The sequence below is a fragment of the Perna viridis genome, chromosome 13 (assembly GCF_037379345.1).
Source record: "Perna viridis isolate PV_CMFRI_1.1 ecotype Kerala chromosome 13, ASM3737934v1, whole genome shotgun sequence".
Classification (NCBI taxonomy): Eukaryota; Metazoa; Mollusca; class Bivalvia; order Mytilida; family Mytilidae; genus Perna; species Perna viridis.
This window is the reverse complement of record NC_142457.1, coordinates 4,391,217-4,417,624: the sequence shown is the minus strand read 5'-3', so window position 1 is coordinate 4,417,624 and position 26,408 is coordinate 4,391,217. Positions and strand designations below refer to the sequence as shown.

The 26,408-nt window shown below is 33.5% G+C and overlaps 1 protein-coding gene across 5 annotated transcripts; it reads right to left on the bottom strand.

The window, feature by feature from the left end:
• Nucleotides 1-689: 689 nt before the first annotated feature.
• Nucleotides 690-25,968, bottom strand: LOC148599311 (uncharacterized). 5 transcript variants are annotated; one of them, XM_088558368.1, is made up of 7 exons: nt 25,814-25,968; nt 19,899-20,055; nt 10,846-11,010; nt 6,107-6,226; nt 4,544-4,676; nt 3,753-3,952; nt 690-3,162 (listed from the first exon to the last, which is right to left on the bottom strand). In XM_088558368.1, exons 2-7 carry the CDS (start codon nt 20,022-20,024, stop codon nt 2,893-2,895), a joined length of 1,014 nt encoding a protein of 337 aa, XP_088414494.1. In that variant the 5' UTR covers nt 20,025-20,055; nt 25,814-25,968; the 3' UTR covers nt 690-2,892. The 5 variants fall into 5 exon arrangements, with proteins under 5 accessions (XP_088414494.1, XP_088414495.1, XP_088414496.1 ...); XM_088558369.1 differs by having other exon boundaries at nt 25,894-25,912; XM_088558370.1 differs by lacking the exons at nt 19,899-20,055; nt 25,814-25,968 and adding an exon at nt 18,168-18,328.
• Between the last annotated feature and the right edge of the window lie 440 nt (nt 25,969-26,408).

The following is a 26,408-nucleotide window of genomic DNA, read 5'->3' as shown; positions in this document are numbered from 1 at the left end:
TTTGAAATCGGCAGAATTACAGTAAAATTTTACATTTTATACTGATTCTTTACCCTTATACGGGAGAAGGTGACTAAACTGAAGAAAAACAAATGGCCTACCTGATGAGAAATCCAGCAATCCAGGAAATCCTTTGTTGAACTTCAGATTTTGTTTTTAGCATTTTGAATGGATACACTCGGTTAATAAAATAACGAATTTTAATTTGCGAAACGAAAATACTGAATTAACCAACGAATTGCCATTACATGTACCGACCTAGTTTGTTTGGCAAAAATAAATTGAATTCCGTAAAATTAGTGACCTAATTCGAAATGTCCGGTTACTTTGTCTTCATTACAAATGTACATGTATTTAAAAAAAGGGATTTTTATCGCTTGATTTCCAATGAGTTAAACTTCTTTTATGTAAATAAAAGACTTAAAATATATTAAAACACATGTTTAGCTTATTCACATTTGCAGTGGGTATCAGCATGTCAGATGCTAGAGGTTATGATGGCACCAAGTGAGAAAATAGCTTGCCAGACAACCTCTAGTACTGCGGCAGTACTTTTTATCCGATTGACACCTTTAGCAAGTTACGGAACGGCAACCCATTTGCTTACATTTTAAGGACGATGTGATAAAATACAGAACTAGAATGATTTTGCGGTTAAAACATCCACGGTGGGCAATACGTAAAAATGGTTTCTCAAATAACACAGATATCTTTATTTGAGCAGGGTGTGTAAATATATATCATTTAAAATCCTGGCATTTTGTACCACAATGACTTCCAGGTATCTATATAGAGTTTAAGTTGTTTGGAGGTACAATGCGCACTAAGTATCTACTGATTACAGTCAAACTTTGGGTGTTATTTTATTATTAATGGCTGTTTATCAAATAGAAGGCCCTATAACTAATTAATATTTTTTTTATGAAAAACAGAAAAGACAAAGCAATAAAGAAAACAATATGACACAACAGAAACAGTATCAAATACGTACACGTAGAAAGAAATAAAAAAACATATAAACTTCTTACTGACTATGTAAGTTTATTCTTATTGGTGTGTACTTTAAATTTTGTAATAAGATCTGCGAAAGTTAACTAAAAATTAAATTGTGAAAAGGGATGCAACTCAAAACAAATAAATTGAACAGAATGTGTATGGAAACTTGCCAGAAATACGATGTAACTTAGCCTATTACATTGTTTTCAATTCATTACAACAAATAATCGAACATCACATCAATGTATCAATGTAGAAAATGATATGACAGTGTATCAACAAGATGCATAAATAAGAAACAGAATTTTTAACAACTAAACACTATTAACTATGAAATACTAGAATGTTAGACGTTAATGTTCGAGATGTTCTTACTCTGCTAATGTTAAGTACGTAAAGATGGTGAAAATGTTATTATAAAGATTACACTAACAATAAACAGCGTAATAATTAGAGTATTAACTCATTAATTATATGTACACAGGTAAAATTCCAACATATATTTTCATGTTTTGGAAATGCCTGAAAAACATGTTTGTCATATATATTTTCATATGTTTAGGGCCACTATGAAAAATATATGAAAAACATTATATTTCCGAGTTAAAAATTTCTGACCCTAAATATATGTTTTAAAACGTATGAAAATATATGTTGCTATTGTGCCTGCACAGTTTTACTACTGTAAAATTATCTTTTATTTGTCACAATACAACGTGTGTTTAATCATATAACTAATATGATGCATAGTAGATATTGTTCTTTTCTTATTACCCATATAAATAGTAAGTTACTCTTATATTAAATTACAATGACAGATCGGGAGAAGGGACTTCATGGGAAAAAAGAGTATCAGGTTATAATTGGCAAATTTTTATTTAAAAAATGCACAGGACAACGAAATTTTCCAAAATGGGTAGGGTCAATTTCTAGACCCTTTTCCATTATCTGCCAATAACTGAAAAGTCAATAATGTCAAATAAGCTTAGGTATATGGCGTATGTCAGGTGTAGTCTTTCAATGCATGGATCATAATATCTAGAACTTGACCATAGTGCTCTAGATTTATACATATAAAAACATAATGCCATGAGTTGCAGGTAGCTCATAAAGGCTCAGTCATACTTTTTTTTTTAATTTCACTATCTATATTAGAGTAATTCGAAAAATCCATTCATAACAAAGAAATACAATGTAATTGCATGCATAAAAAAACAACTTTGTATAGATAGGTTGTATGTGTACACGTATACAAAATGTACCTGTAACAAACATTTTATTAACCAACTACCCAAAATATGTTAAAATATGTCAAAAACTGATCAATAGATATGAATTCAAACCAGGCATCTATACGGGGCCAATATGAAAAAAAACGGCCAATATGGATCAAACCAGGGCCACACCGCCATTTAGAATTGGATTTCATGAACTTTGATCACCAGGAATAAAAGCTTCAGAAACACAAAAAAATCTTCCATTTTATACAACAAAGATATTTAAGACTGATTAATGCAAATAAACCTACATGTTCTTGGTAAAACATGCAAACAACTGTTCTACAAATCATCTAGTTGAGTTGGTTAATAAAATTGTCAATAAACATGTAATTTCATATTGGCCCTGTTAGTTTTCGGTCAATTATATTGGCCCCAACAGCCGTATTAGCCCTCGGCCAGGCCTCGGGACCAATACAACCGCCTCGACCAATATGACAGACCTCAAACCTATAACAGGGCCAATTTGAAATTACATATTTATCAACATGTAATACATGTTTCTAGAGTCAATCTTATGGTTATAAAATATAGATCAAATTAAAATCCACTGAGAAGTATAAAAATAGAAATTTATAACGCACAATGCACTGTAAAAAAAAATAGGTACACAACAAGACTATCCTGAACCAAGATTGCCAGCAATCTTCTGATCGAAGTTAACAGTAATATGTGTATTGTCCTGTCCACGTATAGTCCGCAAGTAGTCAAAACTGTTTTTATGATTTTGTTGTCCAAATCCAAGGCTTGTAAAAACATTTTTAAGACCCTCGGATCTTGCCTCTTCCAATGCTGCTGTATAATTGGCCTGAGATATAGATGTAATAAGAGAGGCTTGAGCTGTAGCGTTCTGACTTATCTCTCCAGCAGCATTCTTAATCACTAATACCTGTGAAAATACATGTAGATATAAGCTGATTTTAGTTCATAGTAGTGAAGTTAGATTCAGTTAATAAAATACATCACATAGAAATAATGTAGAATTAGACAGTTGACTTCCAATGGAAGCTTTTTTCATCCTTACAAAGCAAATAGTAATCCAACCGATTTTATAAGGCCTTTAGAAATAGATTTTACCCAACATTTCTTTAAAAATAAAGGAAAACATAATTAAAAAGAGTTAATATTATTGTATCTTTTCACAAACAGTTCATTTTTCCTATGTCTTGTATACTTTTTCTTCTTTTGGACTGGCTGACTAGTTGCACTTTTTGAAAACTAGACTACTATCAAGAAGTTTTCTCGTTTTCCTATCAAATTCCTTTTGTTTCACTCTTGTGTCCTCCAAACTTTTGTTGAATGCTCCTGTTTGTATTTTATTCTAAATTTCAATATTGGTACAAATGCTCTGCAGTTGATGACAAACTTTGTTAACTAAGTATACAGTGAAGAATTACTCAAAAATGTTAAAAATTCAAATAAACTGAGAGGTAATCAAAAAAGATAATCAATAATCAATAGATTTCCTATTAATCAAACCTGTTGATCTGTTTCTTTACGTATAACAATGGCGTCCTGTTTAAGGATTTCCTCTTCAGCCTGCTCTTGTAGTACCAGAGCCTGTATAAACCTCGTCTCTACATCATTGGGAATGTCTATTTTAGCCAGCTGGAAATATTTGACTTCTACATTCAATCCTTTATCTGTGTCCTGACAGGAAACTTTACAGGCAGTGCACACTGGAATTACATTTATTGATCGATTTATAGATTGAACTTTTAAAAATGTGAGTTTGCAGAATTTCAAATATTCCAGGATGTTACTAAGTTTTTAAACTTTAACAAAAACCTAGTACAAGATCCCATATTTAAAACATGAGATAAGTAAATCCTTGATTGATGTATAATAGTTTGGTGAGTTATTGGTTGGTATAATCTTGGCAAACAGTGACCATCAAGTTAGTCTCTGATTGTCTTCCATACACTCGACAGTCAAAATATTACCACATGAAGAATATTATCAACTAGAAAACCTGAAAGCAAAGTTTACAAAGTACACTTCTGCTCCCTTTACCACAATACCACATTTGGTCAAAATATGAACAAATTATTGAAACCGGAAGTTTATGAGTTTATGTTGCTTTAAATTTCATAGGGAATTAAATCAAGTGGTATGGTATACATAAACCTATACAAAGTGTCTGTCAAAATATCAAGTAGCTACAATATAATACTGCTAACAGTTGTGAACAGACTGACGGACGGAAATCATCATCACCATAAGCAGCCACAAAGTGAGGGGTATAATGAATAGTAATTAGTTTAACTTACGGTCATTAGTTCTACCACAATAACTGTTACAACAAGTACCACCAAGTCTCTCTCTGATGGCCTTCCAAACTGTTTTCTCTATACTTGCTCTGTTGTTTATCAGCTCTCTTGTTGTATAAACAGTAATGGCACCCTTAAAAGAGACATTATTATTCATTTGATGCGTATATTGGACTATCCATGGTCTCTTAATGTCGTAATACTCCTTATCACAATTGGTGAATTTGTTTTGTTACATAAAGCACCGATTAATTCATGAGCTGGGGGTTGGAAAAAATAAATGGTTCATTTTTTATAATTTTTTATACTCATCTATTGAGAAAAAAATAATGATTCCATATTTTAACCATTACTTACATGTAACAACGCAGATTTGATTCTCAAATAAAATAACTGATTTCAGATGATGCTGAATATAAATATGTATTTTACGCTTATAAATGCGAAAATAAATTCTTGTCCATCGAATCGCAGACTCCCCACTCTGGATAAATATGATTGTATCTGAAAAGGACACAAGTTTAAGAAATCATACAGCGACTGAAACACTGAGTCTTTCATTACTGGATGACCACAAAAATGTCGAGGCTCCTTACCACAGGAACATTACAGCATCTAACATCACGCTAGCAATATACGTAAGCAGCAATAAAGAAGGCAAAAAAAAAAAACCAATAGGACAAATTGAATTTTCATAAACTGCAAACAGAAAAGAGAACAGCACAAGCACCACAGAAACCAACCCAGGTGGCCGGAAGGGTAAAAGAGTAATCAAGGGAACCAAGGTTATAGCGGAAATCAAAAGAATGTAATCCAGGGATAAAGACTAGACTTGGAAAACAGAAAATCACTACAAAGAAAATAAAGTAACTAAAATAATACATAGAAAGTAACAAAGGTAAATGAGCAACTCGGACTACACTAAAAACTGGAAGCGTGGACCAGGTGCACCGGTAGGGTAAGGGTAGGGTAAAGAAATTAAATACCTCTTGCTACAAACCAACCACTTAAACCATCTTTGTTATATCTTCAGAGCAACTCGTGCAATACAATCCAAGTACAAGGACATTCAAGACCAATTCCAGCACTCAGACGTCCAAGAACAATGCTAGAACACCTCAGACATTCTATATTAATCCACAAACAACTCGGACATTCTTGAACAATGCCAGAACAACTCAGACATTCTAGAACGATTCCAGAACACTTCAACATTCTAGAACGATCTCGGAACACTTCAACATTCTAGAACAATCTCAGAACGTGTCAACATTCTAGAACTATCCCAAAACAACTTCAGAAATTCTAGAACAATCCCAGAACACTACAACATTTTAGAACAATCCCAGAACACTTCAACATTCTAGAACAATCTCAGAACAACTCAGACGTTCTATAACAATGCTAGAACATCTTTGACATTTTTATACAATCCAAAACAACTCAGACATTCTTAAACAATCACAGAACAACTCGGACATCCTTGACCTATCCCAGAACAACTCAGAAAATTCTAGATTGATCCCAAAACAACTCAAACATTCTATAACGTAATGTGCATACCTTTAAAGCATCTAAGGCACTCGACTGCATGATATCCTCATAGTCAAGATCATAGGCATCATGGAGTGAAATCAATTCATCTTTCCTGATGATATACTGGAAATATGCTGTTACAGTCACCTAAAATTATAAAGACGCAAGTATCAACTCATCCGATGAATGGTGCTTTTTATCCTATATATCCTATAAAAATAATAAAATTCAATACACTTCAGGAGAAATGATTCACACTCAGCCGTCAACATCATGGATTATAAAATCGATAGTACCCAATATGTCTTTATTCTATTGATTATATGCTAGAAGTTACTTTTGGTTCATGTTGAGATATATTTTTTTCATGGGTGGGGAAGGCAAATTTTCACCTATTTGGACTTTGAAAAGTTCAAATATTTATTACTTGAGCTCAATTGAAAGCTAAGACACTATATTAATATAATGTGTCACAAAAAGCTTGTTTAAACTACGGTATCCTGAAAAAAATGACAATAACGGCTGCTATAGAAGAAATTCGGAAATTCTGAAATTTCCCCTTTTTACAGTAATTATTGTAACCCCCCAAAAAATCTAAGCGCCTGAATTGATCAGATATGCTGTGTACATCATTATCTTATTACTTTATTATTATGACTGCCTTAAATATGTGTTTTACATTGTCGGTGTGCTGTGAAAGTGAATTCTATTTGATACTGAGATCAGTTTTCTAGGAGTAGGGTTGATATTTTTTTTACATTTTGTTTTAATTCTTAATAAAAATTAATTTTTCGCGTTTAATCTATGTAGAAAATTAAATTATCTATCGAATGATACCAAATTTGAGACGTTTTAGTTGAGCAATAACTTGAAGAGTCGGTTTTAGGTGACTTTTTACGGAAAAATCGAAAATCCCATTTTTTGTTTTTTTTTTTTTTTGGAAATATTTTCCGACTACGAAAATCGCCACATGTCATCAAAAGAACCCCACAAGATTCATTGTGATAATACACTCACTGAGACATTCACGTTTCCCATTTTAGCGTTCGTGCATCGTTTATCGTGCGTTTACACATCGTTTTGCGTTCGTTTAAACGCACGATAAACGCACGATAGAAGCGTTCGTTTAAACGCACGATAGGAGCGTTCGTTTACACGCACGATAGAAGCGTTCGTTTAAACGCACGATAGGAGCGTTCGTTTATTTTTCTACTTTGATTATTTCCTTGATTTAACGGTTATTTTTATATTTTTGGTATTATTAATTTATATAATTTCAGTAATTTTATTTTCCATTTTATTTGTCTTCATTATATGTCAATATTATTATTTTGCGTCGTTCGTCTATCGTGCGTTTAAACTCACGTTGGGAGCGTTCGTTTATCGTGCGTTTAAACGCACGATAGGAGCGTTCGTTTTTACGCACCAAAAACGCGTTCGTTTATCGTGCGTTTGGTGAGCGTTTAGCGTGCGTTTGGTCATCCAAATGGAAATGATTTAAGTCACTAGAGCGTTTGAATGACTCCTAATATGCAAGCTTCAAAGTGATACTGATGTTAAAGGGAAATAACTCCAAGAAAAGGTTCAACATCTAGAACAAAGATGCCAGCCCCAGTGACTCTGCTCTTTTGAAGTATTGATTAAATGGTTCAAATTGGTACATTGAGGAATATATTTTATAAGGTGGGAAAACGTTTGAAATGATACCTTTTACGACAAACCAAGATCACTTTTGATAGAATATTAAAATTGAAATATGAAATGATCTCTGTTATGAGACAGTACGGCTAATCAATGACATTGCCAGTTTTTATAACTCCTTAACCTTTTAGAGTTAAACAAAATATACATTTTCTTTAATTCCCTATAAGACTTTAATTTCATTTTCATTTTGTTGCTTTGTTCAGCATATGACTCCATCCAACACTGAACTACGTTTAGCATATAAGTTTGTCCCTTCGTGCAGAAGTACAGATATTTGTGTGACATTAATTTGCAACAGTAGTTGACTCAAACTGTGCCTTGCAATGCTCTTTCATCAATATAAGTCATCATAATTTGATACTTGGTAACCTTATTGAATATTTACATGATTTTAGCCATAATGATTAGTTTACAAACAAAATATTTCAATGCCTTACCTTACTATCATTAAAACAAACTACACGGTGAATTTTTCTGAAAATTTGATTATTGATTTGCATATGAATAGTCCATATAATATCAGTTTTGTACGAAAATTGAATTATGAATTTTTGGCAAAATAGAGGTTTTTATATAAGCCATCCGCTGAAAATGCCCCCTTTTTGTTATTTTGGTAAATTAAAAGCCTAGTATCTCTTCTACAAAATGGAAAGAACAGAATTTGATATCAAATCTGATATATTAATTGTTTTAAAGTGTATCTGACATAATATTCTGTTATTTATTGAAATATATAAGCCTCTAAAATACTAGATATGGTTCAGTTTGGCAAATGATTCAGATTAAAAAAACAGCAATATTTTAGACTTCATTGTTCAAAATCTGCACCGTGGATTTTCTTAAAAAATTACAAATGATGCACCACAGTTAGTGTAATATCATGTACAAATTTGAAGAAAATTGAATAATTGGAAAATTTGGGGGGTACCCCAGGTCTACTACCTTAAACGCCCAATATGAGCGTTCGTCTATCGTGCGTTTAAAAGCACGTTAGGAGCTTTCGTTTATCGTTCGATTAAACGCACGATAGACGCATTAGTTTATAGTGCGTTTGGTGAGCGTTTAGCGTGCGTTTGTGTATTGTGCGTGCGGGAAACCTAAACGTCTAAAATAGTGTACTAAACAGAAAATACCAAACCATTTTTTTTAATGAAACATATATACTCTAGGGGTTTGACATTAAAAAATGTGTCAATACGAGTAATTTTTCGGTTGGGGTAGGGGTACATTACCATTTTACCGCAACTTTTTTGATACCTGTGTAAAGCTGAGACATTGGGAAAATGATGATACATATGTACGTCAGTTTACTTCGATTTGTAGAAAGAAGCAGTTCGACAAACAAACAAAAATTTTAAAAAAGATTATTTTTGCCTCAACGAGGTATAAAAAGTAGTCAAAAATACAAAAATGTTTCGGTTTATTTTTTTGCAACAAAAAGATTCGTAAACGGGAGGTATAAGATGACCTGAAAATCATATTTTGGTTGATGAGTGGGGCGGGAGAGGGTATCTTAACCCACGTACTAATTTGGCAGCAGATGTGAATTCTTACAATTGAAATAAACGTAAAGGTCTTAACAGGAAATACTATTCAGACATTTCTTCCGTATACATGTATATTGTACTAAAATTGCAAATAAAGTCGTTCAACTGAAAATGCTACTAATTCAATGTAATTAGCCATTAATTTCTCTCCAACTTACCTGAAAAAAATCAACCTTCCTTCTGACTATCCGAGGTACATGTAACCTTATTATCTTCAAGTTTAATTATACTGATGTAATTCACTCACCAACGTCTTCAGATGTAATTGATTTACTAACACTGTATCAGACATTACCAACTAACTTCCAACTTATCTGAAATGATCAACTCACCACCAATGTATATGAAGTGATCAACTCACCACCTATGTATCTGAAATGATCAACTCACCACCAATGTATCTGGTGATCAACTCACCTCCAACTTATCTAAAGTGATCAACTCACGTGACAGTCATCGCATTTTCATTTCAAGTAATTAACTCACCTCTAACTTATTCGTAGTAATCAAGTCACCTCTAATTCATCCCCAATATAATTTATCCGGAGTAGTCAACTCACCTCTAACTTATCTGAAGAATTTAAGTCACCCCCAATTTATCATAAATAATCAACTCGCATCTTTTCTTACATTACCTGAAGTAAGCAACTCACCTCTAACTTATCTAAAGAATTGAACTCACATCCAACCTATCTGAAGAATATAACTCACCTCCAACTTATTTTAAGTAATCAACCTCTAACTAATATGATGTAATGAACTCACCTCTCATTAACATGATGTAATCAACTAATCTTTAACTAATATGATGTAATGAACTAACCTCTAACTTATCTGAAGGATTTAACTCACTTCCAACTTATCTGAAGTAACAAACTCACCTCTAACTTATCTCAAACTTATATGATGTAATCAACTCACCTCTGACTTATCTCTGACTTATATGATGTAATAAACTAACCTCTAATATATATGATGTAATGAACTCACTTTAAACTTATATAATGTAATCAACACACCTCTAACTTGTATGATGTAATCAACACACCTCTAACTTATATGATGTAATCAACTCACCTCTAACTTATCATTGACTTATATGATGTAATCAACTCACCTCTAACTTATCTCTGACTTATATGATGTAATCAACTAACCTCTAACATATATGATGTAATCAACTCACCTCTAACTTATATGATGTAATCAATTAACCTCCACTTGTCTCTAATTTATATGATGTAATCAACTAACCTCTAACATATATTATGTAATCAACTCACCTTTAACTTATATAATGTAACCAATTCATCTCCAACTTATATGATGTAATCAACTCACCTCTAACTTATATAATGTAACCAATTCATCTCCAACTTATATGATGTAATCAACTCACCTCTAACTTATATAATGTAACCAATTCATCTCCAACTTATATGATGTAATCAACTCACCTCTAACTTACATGATGTAATCAACTCACCTCTAATTTATCTGAGGTAATCAACTCACCTCTAACTTATCTGAGGTAAAAACTTTGGCATCGTCTATTGTTACTAGATGTAAATCTGCAGGGAAAACTTTAAATTCAAAATCGGGGCCTATGAAATAACGTCCGACGTCGTAAATCTCTGTCTTATCGACGCTGCCAGTCGATTTCTGACGTTTCAAACCATACTAAAAAGAAACAAAAAAATGCATTTCATAAGCACTTGCACGAAAAGATGTTTCGAGAATTGAAGGTTGAACAGAAAGTGACTTATATAACTATATATAAACGGAATGTTCAACATAATAACTGTTTTTTGGACGACACGTGCATTTTACCACTCTTTGTCAGGGTTTGACACTAACTTCATTTGTTTGGTCGTCAACAGGACTACTTCAGACGTAAAATAGGTAGTCCGCAGACGGTAATGACGGTTTTTTCTTATATCTTAGGAAAAATAATTCAATATTTAAATAGTCCATAGGACTACATTGGAATTTTTTTTATGGAGTCCTCTCCAAAATTAGTGTGGCACAGGACTACTTAATTGACTAATGTTAGTGTCGATCACTGCCTGTCAAAAGTAGAAGTGTAATCATGGGAACCAAGATTCTAGCCGAAATCAAAAGAATGTAATCCAGGGACAAAGCTCAGACATGGAAAACAGACACACACAACAAAGAACATAAAATAACTAAAATAATAAATAAAAAGTAACAAAAGTAAATGAGGAACTCGGACTCCATTAAAAATTGTGAGCGTGGACTAGGTGCACCGGTAGGGTAAGCGTCCTCTGCTCTTCTAGAAACACCCGCCGAGTTGCTCATAAAAAGTGAAGTCCGGGGTAGACGAAAGAGGAGGCCATTTCATAGACCCATTCAAGGGGTTGGACGATTGTTCTTAGTACACAACTGGTCATAATGAACGACAAATGAGACTTAATGCAAAACTGATTCTAAAACTATACCATAATGATTTCTAAATTTTTGTTTTCGATGTTTTAACATAATACGTAGTAATCTTTCAATTGTAAGAATCATACAAAGTCTGTAAAATGTTATGTATTTTTGTTTTTAAGTTGCCTTATAGGTCTATATGATGAAATGTTTAATTATTCATTCCACTGGCAATCTGTCTGCTTTTAGGAGATAATCCACATTGAAAATCCAACAGTTTCTGCTGTATTTCAGTGTTTTTGCAGAGTTATATGTGTCTCCCTTAATTTTGAATTCTGGAGTGCATTCCTTATAATTTATATCACATATGAACATGGCTTTTATGAAAAGCCACATGCTAATTTTTTGTTTACTATAACATTTTTAACACAATATCAAAAATAAAAATATGCAGGCTTTCCAACCACGAATCACATTTTGTATGATTCTTATCTGGAGTGGTACTTAAATCAATACATGTAAGTTAAACATTTTATAAAAATTTCAATTTTTGGATCCGCCTAAGGAGATCAAATCAAATTAAGGGGTACAATGTTACAGTAAGTTAAACTATATCAACTGAAATGAATCCTACTTAAGAATCTCTTAAGGATTAGTGTTTAGTGCAAAATGTCGTTTCAAAACAAGACTATATGGATTACGTTTATACATGTAGTAGTACAACATGTACATGTAGAAATAATGATATGTCAATTCAACGTAAAACAACAACAGTAGCAACTGGGTGATTAAATACAGTTAAGGTAGAATTCCATGGACATGTACATGTAACATATGTTGGAGGAACATCACATAGATGTGGACCAAAATATTTTGAATGGGGTCCAAAATGGGGAGGGGGTCGAGGCAATAATTTATAAACTTTTGCTCAAATTTTGTACAAAATTAACAAACATTTTCCAACATATGGGGGTAACGACCCTCGGATACCACTGGTCTCGCCACTGTAAAATAAAGTAAAGTTAATCCAATCGCTTAAGCAAGCATAACAAATGTTCATAACGTTTAATATTTCCCCACATAAGTTGACAGAAGTCCAGGTTTGGGAGCGTAAATACGCCTAATCACCAAGCGGAGCAAGATTCAAAAGATTACGATAGAGTCAGCGAAAAAAAATAATTGTATCAAGATGTTCCATGTCTAAATTTAAATTAACTATCATATACCTGATAATATTCCAGATAGCTGAAGGAAAACACAATCAATGCAATTACACCAACAATTCCTGCAAAAACTAAAAAGGCGATATTTTTCGCTTTTTTCTCATCCATTTTCAGTCGCAGATTGTAAGGATTAGCGTATCATGTGACTTAAATAATCTTATTTATAATAACATCCGCATTCATTCGTTCGGTGATATAGTTTCTCCATTTACTTGATTCTGAATTATATATTGTTTTTTTTTTATTTATTGTTCAAAATATCGACCTAAAAAAAGACATTCATGTAATTCAAAAGTTGCTCAGAGAAAAAAAAACGTCGAATAAGGTTCACGGTATATCGGGGAAATTTATAAAATAAGATTCAGAAGGGAAACGGAGTCACGGCTTTAATTGTATATTATATTCAATGGTCCTCCCTATACTTCCATTGGATTAGGTGAAAAATAAAATAAGTTATTTCTTATCAAATATCGGAGGCAATCCGTGCACAGAATTTCTATTTGAACATGACGTTTTAAGAGCTCGTTCCTCGACTGGCAGCAGCTGATCCAGGAGAACGGGATTCCGGGGTTAGGAACCAATGGGGTTGGAAACATTGTCAAAATTGGCAAAAGATTTTACAGATCCTGAAATCCGCTCTTCCTATTTTGGAAGTCATGTGGTCTCCATTTTCAAAATCTTTGCGAATTATTTCAATTCTAATTAGTAGGACCACATCACATTGTTCCGAAGAAAAAGCAGTCAATATGCACGAAATAATGAACATTGTTAAGAAAATTTTACTGTTCGGTCGGTAAAATTGGGTAAAACTTACCTGTTTAACAACAGAAATGTACAAGTAAAAGGTTAGTCATATGTTTATAACGACCGTAGAAAAGCTTTTAAAACGTATCACAGCAACAGTAATGCCTTTCCCTAGTCAATATAAGTACCATTCTGTGTAGGTATCAGGCAATGAGTGGCACATAAGTTTCAATTTGCTTTTTTTTTTTTGCCTAAAATATATTCAATACATCTACAAAACAACTGAAAAGCAAATAAATTACCAGTCCTTATAAACTCAGACATTGCCTATGGTAACGTACATGTATTTCATGGTGTAGAACGGTGCTTTTATGGTCTACATATACTTTTTTATGTGACAATTGTCTTTTCTGTTTTTAGGTCTGAACGTTTGAGAAAACTACACTTTAACTTTCCCTAAATCAACCAAATAACAATTTTCAACTCTGACTTGCAAAGGGCTAATTCCATGTACAATCAATATAACTTTTATCTCAAAAGCGCAACAACCAAATGAAAAAAACTAAGACTGGTTATGTGGTCTATAGCTGTTTCTGAACAAGAAATAAAACTGAATTTGTTGGGTTTTTGACATGCATGAATCACCTCCTGTCTGATTTTTTTTTATATAGACTGCTACTTAAATTTATCTTGAAACATCTCTGACGTAGATATTTTTCGACAGCTCATATAAAGAAAAAGTGCGTGAAAATTTTCATGCCATTTTTTCATAGTGCATTTCAACTAAATTTGACCTATCAATATCTTAAAAAGGCAAATTTTACAAACACTTTGATGATTTACTCCTTGAGATAATTGGTTAATGCAATAAAATCTGCTTTTACTGAAATATATCAGATTTTATTTATCACATATATCAAAATTTGCAATATTACAATTTTCAAAATAAATAAAACACTGAAGCTTCATTTCTTATATTGAACATTGTAGAACCTCTCGGTGATGGATTTTACTTCCTATTTCGATAATTTCATTTTGACTACTTCTTAAGATTTAGATCTTCCTATATATATATATATATTTACGCTAATGCTAATGATAGGTTGCTCCTTGAAACATGTGTACAGCATATTGAAATTTCCAATGTATATATATACAGTCAATACTTGTGTATGACCGGTATTTTTTTATATTCTTTTCCTTTTTTGTAATTTACAAGAGCTGAAGAAAGCATTTTATTTCAGAGGCTGTCCACGTAAACATCAGACAGATAGGTGGGACAGGGTATATTTCAATGTAATTTATTTCTCTTTAACCGCTTAAGTTAATCAAAAACATACATTCAGTTTTGAGAAAGATGCAATGGTCATATGAAATGGGTGAAAATATTTTGAAAACAAAATTTGTCATGTGCCACGCAGGACGGTTAATGCTGTTTTAAGGGAATTTTTAAAACCAATTCTTTCAAGTCGCATTCCACAGTTAAACTGTTTTAAAATTACTAAAATTGCTATATATATATTTTCTATGACATTTGTTTGAAAAACCGGTATTAAAATTTCGATTTATTGGGATTTTCCCTGTGAATCATTTCCTGACATCCTTAAACTCAAAGTAATGCTTTGGTCCGACCGGTTAATCGCAACCAAATTTGTTAAAATTTGGCAAGATAAATATTTTGTTAATAAAGTATTTGTCCTGAATTTTGCTGGAAAAAGAAATGAATCGTCAGATTTGCCAAGAAATTCATATTAGAAATATGTTGTGCGGTGAAATTTGTTAATCTGTCAAAGTCGGCGAAAGACTTTTTGTTCCACTAGCCCTCACGATTTTTTGTCTGATACAGATAAATTCCTTATTCCATTCCGATTATATTGATGAATGACACAAGAAATTCGGTTGAGTGGAACAGGTCTGGCGAGATGAAAAACCGACATAGTGCGTGTCCAACGTTCGTTGCTCTTTCAAATGATATATTTTTTAGATTCAAGATTAAGTGACATATAGTGGGTTCCACGCACGGGGTGGGGGGGGGGGGGTTAACTTAAGTTCAATGGGTAGGTACAGATGTGTGGCCCACATCGGTCTCCCTTTTAGGTCACCTTGCCAAAGCCAGATGAGCTATTGCCATCACTTGGCGTCCGTCGTCGTCGTTGTTAACAATTATACAAAACTCTTCTCCTACGAAACTATTTGACCAATTAGAACCAAACTTGGTATGAATGTTCCTTGGGGTTTCCTGCATAGAACCGATTTGGGGATTTTTGATTCATCGGAAAACATGGCCGCTGTTACTAAAAATAGAACATAGGGGTCAGAAAGTAGTATTTCGCATATATCTCTAATACACATAAAAATGAAACACTGAGTAAAATTAATAACTATACTAAAAAGGGGGGTACCTAGAGATGTTCAAGCTTGTAAACAACGCCAATTTCTATATATGGAAAATAAGCTGCGCTTACTAAAATCGTAAGAAATGTGAAATAAACAAACATCTTAAGAATATTTAAGATGAAAACAGACGTGATGCTTGAAATTCTTTATATATTTTCTATTCTCTCCCAATGTATCTATATAGAATTTCCGGAAAGTGTATGTTTGAAGTCATCACTACAGAAGTTTTATGGTCGTCGTCATGAACTCGTGGATCGTTACGGTGTATCCATCTGCACCATGAAAACTGATTTATTCAACGGGTCATAGTTTCCTGTCCTCGTTTGTCTACCCCGGACTCGACTTTTATGAGCAACTTGGCGGGTGTTTCTAGAAAAGCAGAGGACGCTTACCTTACAGGTGCACCTGGTCCATGCTTCTAGTTTTTAGTGGAGTCCGAGGTGCTCATTTGTATGATTTTAGTTACTTTATTTTTTGTTGTTGTGTATGTCTGTTTTCCATGTCTAGTCTTTGTCCCTGGATTACAATCTTTTGATTAGCGCTAGAATCTTGGTTCCCTTGATTACTCTTTCATGGAAAAATGTTATAGCAAGCAGCCGTTGACGTCGACATTGCTTATGACATTGTAGCATTTTATGACTGTTATTTTAGGAAGTAGAAAATACACTTGAAGTGCCTTATCTATCCTGCGCACCAACTACTTGTTTTTTGCATGGACACTCTCTCAACAGAAAATTGTCTTTCTGACGAGTGTTTAAACTGACGCCAACTTAAAAACTTGAACGACAAACTGATAAATATTGATTCCTCAGATGCAAAACAATTATGATAAATAGAATAAACTATCAGCATATAAACTAAATAAATACACGAACAATACTTGACAATTAGGAAATATCCATAGGCGGAAAGATATTCATTAAGGAACTGTAAAAACCAAAAATATTCATTTTTTTGCGTAAACATCTTGTGCGCAACCGTAAATCGTGAAATTGTGCGCAAACGTTCAGTCAAATATAAAGGAAAGACATGAAAATCGACAGAAAATCAAACTTACAGCGAACAAATGAATTAGTGAATAACTATTACCTATAATTAAAAATAATGTTGACATCACAAATGAACAAATAAGGCATTTACGCATAGAACTCAGTCTTATATCTAATATTGATTGTGACGATATGATACTGTCCATAATTGGAGAAATTGATTAGCTTACTATGCGTTAAATATTATATCGTAGAAAGGTGAGGCAAAGTGAAAATGTGAATTTTTTTAAGGAGTGTGGAAATCGATAGTGAACTTTATATTTCGTAAAGAAATAATGAGATCTGATATCACTATTTGATGGAGGATTTGAAGTTTCAAGGTACCTACTTTACATGTAGTTTTTAGGGCAATCGATTTGTCAAGTCCAATAAGAAAGCACGATTCCTCTAAACCCCATACTTAGGATAGCACAAAGCCGGAAAATGGATTCCCAGCCAATGCCTACTGCTCTAGTGAATGTTGCTGGTGTAGAGACTCCGAATAAGTAAACAAGATAACACACTCCTCATCTATACAGCTTTAAAATATGGAGGACCTCATTATTGATTTGAAAAGGATTCTGAACAGTGGTGGATTCGGGGGGGGGGGTGCAACCTCCTTTTTATTGAAAAATTTGTCAATTGGCAACAAAAAAAAAGCAAATAAATCCTAGCACCCCCACCCCTTTTGTGAGGAACAATGGCTGGAACCCCTACTTTTCAAGGTCTGGCTGATTCCTTCCATTTGCATAACTAGTATAATCATTGCTTTGTTTTACACGGAAGGAGGCGTGGGTATATTTTTGATTTAATATTAAATTAATAACATACAAAAGGTACAAAATACAGAAAATATTTGGTTTAGTCACTCCAGCCCAAGTGTTAACTAAAATTATTGTACATGTATATGCACATTGAACATTATAATCAAAACATCTATAGATTAATTTATATTTAGGATCGTATACACCAATAACAAAGGTGTGTAATAGGTGAAACGCAATGTTAATTGAATTACCTGTTTTACGCACCTGTACTTATAACTAATTTACTCTACCTCATAATAGTCAACGTAACTAAATGACATCGCTAGTAGAATACATGCCACAAAAAGGACGCATCCAACCGAACCGATAACCACTTTTATATTCTGTCCACCCATTATTGTTTTTCAATTTTTCTGCGTTGTGTATGTAAACATTTCGAAATGTTTGTGATGCTACATCCGGTTCCGGATGGCTTTTTAATCGATTCATGCATCAGTTGCTGTAGAGAATGGACAAGGGAGTGAACACAGCCTACTATGAAAACGCATATATTATTTATTCGGTTTGTCAAGATTTTTGGTCATATATAGAACTGACTGTACATGAATCACCTATAAAATGGCCGGATGTTACCAGGCGCCTCCAAAATATCCTTGATAAACACATTTACACACAAAAAATACGCTATTTTCAGTTTTGCAAATTGATAAGGGCCTGGGGCGGCCCTATAGAACTTAGATAAAAATACACGTAAGTGACCGTAAGTTAATGATATTTAAAATTACAAAAGAAAAAAAAATATACAATATATGCAACTTTTAATAGATGATGAAAAAAACATTTCTTTTTAGAATGTCTGCAAAATTCAAATATATTAAAACCTTTATCTTTAAATTTGTTAATGATGGAAGAAAAAGAAGAATTTGGGGTATTGTAATTATAAATGGTGAAATATGTTGTATATTAAATCCATCAACGCCACCACAAGGCTATGTTCCTTCATTCGCAATGAGGACTGGAGACTCAGGAGCGGATCCAGAAACTTCGAAAAGGAGGGGTGCCAGCCGGGGTTCCTCAGAAAAAAAAGAAGGGTTGCTGGGACATCATTCGCCATTTTTGTCAATTTTACACATGAAAAGGGGGTGCCAACGCCTTGCACCCCCTCTGGATCCGCCACTGCGGCTCTTAAATATTTACTTGTAAATGAAAAAAAAACTTTTGGATTTTTTTATGCAAAAAAAAAATTGAGGCCCGGTTTTCCTAAAACCTTTGTACATTGGATCCGCCACTACACTTAAACCAGTGACTTGGACAAACATCAAAAGCTTCATATACAGAACCGTAACAAAGAGATGATCAACGTTTTTATTCATATGAACTAAATGCCTAGATTACCATTCCTCGTGATACGTGTACATGTACCACCAATTTTTGTGTATGCCAGGGGAAAAGGGGCGTCCAGCTCAGATTGGACCATGCTAACAAGTACATTTTTGTACTTGTATTAGGATAAGAGCGTTGAATTGTAAAAGCTTGCAATCAAGTCTTATACATTTAATTCTAATAATATATAATGCCGTCCGCCAGTTCGCCCACATCAGAACTACTCCGCCATTTCCGCTAGGTTAACCTGTTTTGGCAAGAACAACTGAACACAATTGAACACTATAAAAATATCGTCCATTCGTTCGAAAATCAAATTCAAATTAAAGGTTTTTGATACAAATGTATGAAGGAATGAACTACGATCTCGTTAGCAATGTTGAATTTCGGAGTTTCTGTTTTAGACTCACGAGAATTTGAACTAAACAAAATGTTGACGGACGTATCATGGAATTTACAGTATTATAGCTGTTAATTTCATCACATCAGTCTTATTCTCAAGGTCATTGCTCAAGAGCATATCTTATATATTTTGCCAAGTCATTACAAGTCGTCATCATAAAAAAAAACATGCAATTATATTCCCGTGCGGATGTTAAATATGCCTATGTACGCCACCTAGAAGACAATATACATACCTCGTAGTAGTCAAGGTAACTGAAAGACGTTGGTACTAGGATCAGAATCAACAGAACTGGTATTGCTATGGCAACTAAAACAAATTTCCAACACTTTCCCTCCGGGCATTCGTCAAAAAGGCCCATTATTGTCCAAGTCAGATATCAATTTATTTATCTGAAATACAGTGTGGCATAATATGGTATTGCAATGATAAAAAAAATAAAAGAAAAGTCGCAATTTTGCATAGCCTTGTTGTTTTATTAAATATTTCCCCTTATGTCAATGGAAGAATTATAGTTACTTCTTCCAAACTGGGCCATACGACGGGACATTTACATATAGTTCCCATTACAGAATGACAAAAAAAGTTAAGAACCAGAGCTAGGCTCCCAGGAGCCTGAATCGCTCACCTTGTTAAATTTTGCCTTTCAAGGGTAATGAATCTAACAAGGAGTTTGTCAAACAATTTTGACTGGAGAAGATTCTGATAGGATTAATCATAAGGATCATTTCAGTAATCGAAAGTTTCTTTCTATCTATCATAGTTTTGAAAAAATTGGCTGGAAACTAAAAAAAGATTTTTTTTCACCATTCATGGGCAATAACTAATACAAGGAGTTGCCTGAGTTCTCTGTTCCTTTGGAGATCTTTCTAGGCCTTATAATGAGGATCGTTTCAGCAGTCGAAAGAATTTGGCTATTGACTTAACGGTTTTTTGGAGATCCTATTGTCTGACCCCTTTATTTTATTTTTAGTAACTGCGGCCATGTTTTTTCAACAGACCGTAAATCCTCACATCAGTTCTATGCAGGATACCCAAGGAACATTCATAACAAGTTTGGTTCCAATTGGTTAAGTAGTGTCGGAGGAGAAAATTTTTGAAAGAAAACATTAGAAATAGCAAAAACACGTAAAAAAGGCAATGATTCCAACATGACTTAACAGATTAAAAGGAAAATTTGACCACAGATAGATCTTATACCCATGTCATAATTTGGTTAAACCTAACCGTTTTGGAAATATATGCGAAAAACTACCGTCTGACCCCTATGTTCTACTTTTAGTAACGTCGGTCATAAATTTAAAAATAGCAAACAAAGGTCGAAAAGGGCAATTATAACTCCAACATGGCACACATAACAGATTATAACGAAAGCTTGACCACAGATAGATATCATCATGCTGTACACTTTTATCCTTTGTCAGAATTGGGCTAAAGCTAATGGTTTTGAAGATATATTCTGTCTGACCCCTATGTTCTATTTCTAGTAACGACGGTCATATTTGGTTCCAATTGGCCAAGTAGTGTCAGAGGAGAAGCGTTTTTTTTTTTAATGTTAACGACGACGGACGCCAAATGATGGCAATAGCTCACATGACCTTCGGCCAGTTGAGCTAAAAAGTGGTACAAAAGATTCATAAACTAAAGCATAATTAACAAGAATTTTAAACCGTTTCTGGAGTAGTGCAATATTATAATATAAAACCAAAGCATGCTGACATGCTGTCTTTTTCGAGCAATAGAAGCACTGATCAATAAAGTCCCTGATCTGTATTCAATTCTAATATGAAAGCAAGGTGTAGGACGAGTCCAACTCCAACTATGCTAGAGGTCAAATGGTTAGGCTATTTTATAACTTGGTACCATCCTAATGGATTTCTAACCACTAACGATGTGGACGTGGACAAGTCCTTGACCAAGAAATGCCATGGAGGAAGTGCCATGCAAAGATACCCTGACTATAAATAAATGTATAATCGTACATGACTCCATCCACCCTTCAAAGTCAAATACATTAGTAAAACAACCATTTATTTAGTCATTCTACAGGTTGTCGAATGAGAAGGGCGAGCTTTAAAAAAAAACTTTAAATACTGCGTAAAAATGTGTAAACGGGAAGTAGATAAATTGATCACTATCTAAATTCACTTTTCATTTAATAATGTTGCCCAGTTTTTGTCCTGATAAAAAAATACAATTCGATTTTTATATCAAAACAATTTATGAAGTTTTCAGTAATATGTACATTTCTACAGTATTATTGATGTATATATATAAAATATAAGACTAGTATAACAGAAACGCACGCACAACATCTTTCTAGGACCGTTCAAATAAATGGAAGCGTAGGAATAACAATTCTTTAGATGAACTCAAGAAAAAAAATATTGGACAGTATATAGTCAAAGGGAGATAACTATATTTCTTGCTGTTTCTTCTCTAGTCACCAAGGTTAACAATTACTTCTATTCCACATACTCAGTTAAAATCCCGACTTAAAACACTATACATCATTGTTTCTCCACAAATGATGCTAAATCTAGATACAAATATATATAGTAGTTCTTGGTAGAGATTCCTCATACTTTATAAAAAATAGTTCCAAATCATCTTCCAAATATATGTATATACTGGAGATGCTTTCAAAATGCTTGAATTTTTTTATCGACAACATATTTATCCAGTGTGGTGGACACATTTCTCAACAAATGGTCGGCATTCCGATGAAAACAAATTGTGCTCCTCTACTTGCTGACCTTTATCTTCACCCTTATGAGACTGACATTACAGCTGATCTAATCCCGAAGAAAGAATATCGTGTAGCTAGCTAGAGCATTTAATCTCAGTTTCCGCTATATAGATGACGTATTTTCTTTAAACAGTCATAGTTTCGGGGATTTGATATATCGCCCCTACCCCAAAGAACTCAAGATAAAGGATGCTACAGACGCTGTGAATCCAGCCTCATGTCTTTACATACACTTAGAGATCGATGGTAAAGGAAAACTATTGACCAAACTTTACGACAAACATGGTGACTTTTCATTCAGAATTGTCAATTTTCCTTTAATCTGTGGCAACATCCCTTAAGCACCTGCGTATGGAATTTTCATATCACAACTCATACGTTATGCCAGAGCTTGCCTAACTACACACTTTTTGTATCGTGCTAGACTTCTTACAATTAGGCTTCTGGAACAGGGTTATGTTGCTTCAAGATTGAAGTTATCACTACAGACGTTTTATGGTCGTCATCATGAACTCGTGGATCGTTACAGTGTATCCATCTGCACCATGAAAACTGATTTGTTCAACGTGTCATACTTTCCCTTTCCTCTTTCGTCTACCCGGGACATGACTTTTTATGAGCAGTTCAATGGGTGTTTCTAGAAAAGCAGAGGACGCTTACCCTACCGTTGCACCTGGTCGATGCCCCCAGTTTTTAGTGGAGTCCGAGTTGCTCATTTACTTATGTTACTTTGTATGTATTATGTTTGTTACTTTATGTTCTTTGTTGTGATTGTCTGTTTTCTGTGTCTGGTATTTGACCCTGGATTACATTCTTTTGATTTCCGCTAGAACCTTAATTTCCTTGATTACTCTTACTTACGTGTAAAATAAGAGGTTAAATATTGCAAAGCTATAAATTATATGTACAGCATAAATATTTGGAGTTTTTTTTAGTATTTTCATTTGATTTTAATACGAGGGTAGGAGCTCCTTGCTCAAAAGGTGCGGAACTGTCCCAAGCCTGAACAATGACAGTCATGTATATGCACATACATTTTTGTAAACTAATATTTAATATAATTTCATTGTTTAGTAAAAGGGCCTTTGCGGACATAATAAATTGCAACATTAAGCATAATTTTGCATGGAGTTGTCACATATACACAATGTACATAAAAAAAGCATCTAGGTAAAAATTATCACTGAACGAGCTTGTAACATTAAAATTTGACTCCAAATAATGTGCTTTTTATTATTTTCATTGGTCAAAGTCCAAATAAGAACAAAAAACATTTAGGGATTCGAATTGCCTAAATTTTGAATTGATGTACATGTATATAGTTTTTCATAGAATTCTTTTCTGATCAAACAGTAAAGAGGACAAATAAAAATAAAAACTCTTTCTTCTTAAAACAGATTTGTGTATAATTTTAACAGGCTCTTTCAATGTGATCCGATAGCTCTTGCTTGCCAAAGTCATTTGAAATAATGATTTCCTGTTTTCATGATGACCAGTTTCGATCGCGAGCGAATGGTTACAGTGTACTAAAGCCTTATTCGAAATTGCGTTAAGGTTTTATGCTTTTCTTAATTTTTAATATCTTGGTTGCATTCACATTCAAAGTTTAATTTAAGTTGAAATATTCATCAAATATGCTATGTTTCTGGTTAAAATATTTTCAAATATCACCCAGTATTTATAAAAAAAAAAGTTCTATTATCCTCTTTTTATTAACGTTTTTAACGTCCCTTTAGGCCAAAAGAAAATGGTCTTTCATCCAGCTACCAGCAAGAAAAAAAATGGGGTAGGTAGGTAGGGATTTTTTAATTTATTTTCAAAAACATTTCAATTACATTAAATTAATGGTTAAACAATGTACACTTTTAACAGCGTTTGTGCCAAATTTTAGTTAAGGCACTACGAAATAGGGCACAAAAAGATATATTTACAAGCAAGATTATCAAGGGCATGGACAAAGTTGAATAGGATAGCATGGTTCCCCCAAATATAGAGCTACAAATTCTGAAGGGTGCCAATTTACAACGAGTGGTGCAATGCACTGCTATAAAACGTGTTAAACGCAATTTGTAAATAGTTTGAATAGTAGAAAAGCCTAAACTCCTACTGGAAAGATATTGATACAAAATTTTACGGACCGGGAGCGGATATTACTGAATGAAATGTAACCGTGATGGACTAGAAAGGCTAGTCCTATAAATTATCTCAAAAATATAAATATAGGAAATCGAAATTCATGGCCTCACCATTTGGTGTAAACACGCCTGTTGACCACTGTTGGAGGTGATTTTAGTAGGACACATTTTGACGGTCGTCGGGATACAAGTAATACTATACTCCGTAACTGTATAGCCCAATAATGTTAGAACTTATATTAAGCATCTTTATTTTACTACAATGAAACGTTTCATAGTGGAGCCCCTTTTGGACTGAGGAGTATGCTTGGTTAAGGCAGGTATATAATTATTCTGTTTACAAAGGTTCCAAACACTTTGAAACTGATATGAAGATGTCTTGTTCTCACAGGTTTTCGGTTTATCGAGGATTCACTGTCTTGGTTATTTTTTAGAAACTCATAACACCACTAAATCACGTGGTTAAAACGTAATTGTTTCCTTGGCTCAAACATACATGCGACTTATTTCACTCAAGTTTTCTGACACCATATAATTCAAATAAGACTGCATATTTTAGGTCAATAACATAATTCGTATAATAAACTGAAAACACTGGTATGAATTGAAAATCAATGAGCTGTGTAGTACATTTAAATTCTTTACAATAATATTAATTCCAGTCGTTCTTCAAACATTGACATTTCACCGCGAGTACACATGGCAAGCGAGTAAATCTCAAATGTCAATTAGATCGCCATAGTAAAGTGTTTTACAAATATGAAAATAAGAATCTTCTACTTTCATTTCATTGCACGGCGAACCACGTGCGGCGAACTCATGGTGCAAATTGCTGCATTTGCAAGTAGGGGCTGTGCATTTTCATATGATTCTCTGGTGCAATACTACCCTGTTTAATATGAAGCATACAAAAAAAAATAATGTTCTAAGATGCAAAGTGTCTTGTAGTCTGACAAACAAAATCTATCGTGATTGTTGAGGAACTAGGAAAAGACCTATCATATGAAAAAAAGTGATTTCGTGTTTAATGAACTTACGAACGACTTCATTCAAAAGAGATATGCCGTATATAGTTACAAAGGGATGTATTTATAGTTGTTCAGTATTTTATAGAAGATTTATTTTCACAGTGATATTAATCCCACCTTGACCTACACCCATCGTAATCATTTCGCGTTTATGTATTTAATAAATATGTATTTAACTTGTATAAAGTCCAACTAGACATTTAGTTTGAGTACACGAATATATTCTGCATCTCCTTACCTGGACAAGCACCGGGAAATGAAGTTAAAAGTCTGGGTTAAAATCCAACACGAATTTCAAAAAGAATTATTTCAAAATACCTATTATACTACATAGTTCAAAATTACGTTCTGTTTTTTCCGTTGCTATAAATTCCCTAACCTGTAACCTGGAAGTGATTTAAATGACCTTTAATATTTACAAACAAAAGGTGAACAGTGTTCAGGTAATTATATTTCGCATCGGTGGTATGATGTAATAAATTGAAAGGTGTATTTTACAATTATGATTTCATTATAGATTAATAAGTACTGCCTTTTCTACATTAATGTTTCATTCTTAAACACATTTTTCACTAAAACGAATATTAATTTTATCAGAAGGTCTGGTCACATGCACTAGGTGTTCTAGTGTGAAAAGTGTAAATTCAGGGAAGGGAATCAAATAAGCATTCAAGAGCAATATGCAGGATTTTTTCGATTTCCTCTTGAGGAAAATGAAAGGTCTTCAATTAAGTGTCAAAATAGTAGATTGTAAGGTAAGAATTCGCAGGCACTTGGGACAAGGGTGGTTTTGACCAACACTCAGTTTTTTCTCGAGGACCATGTTTTTCCTG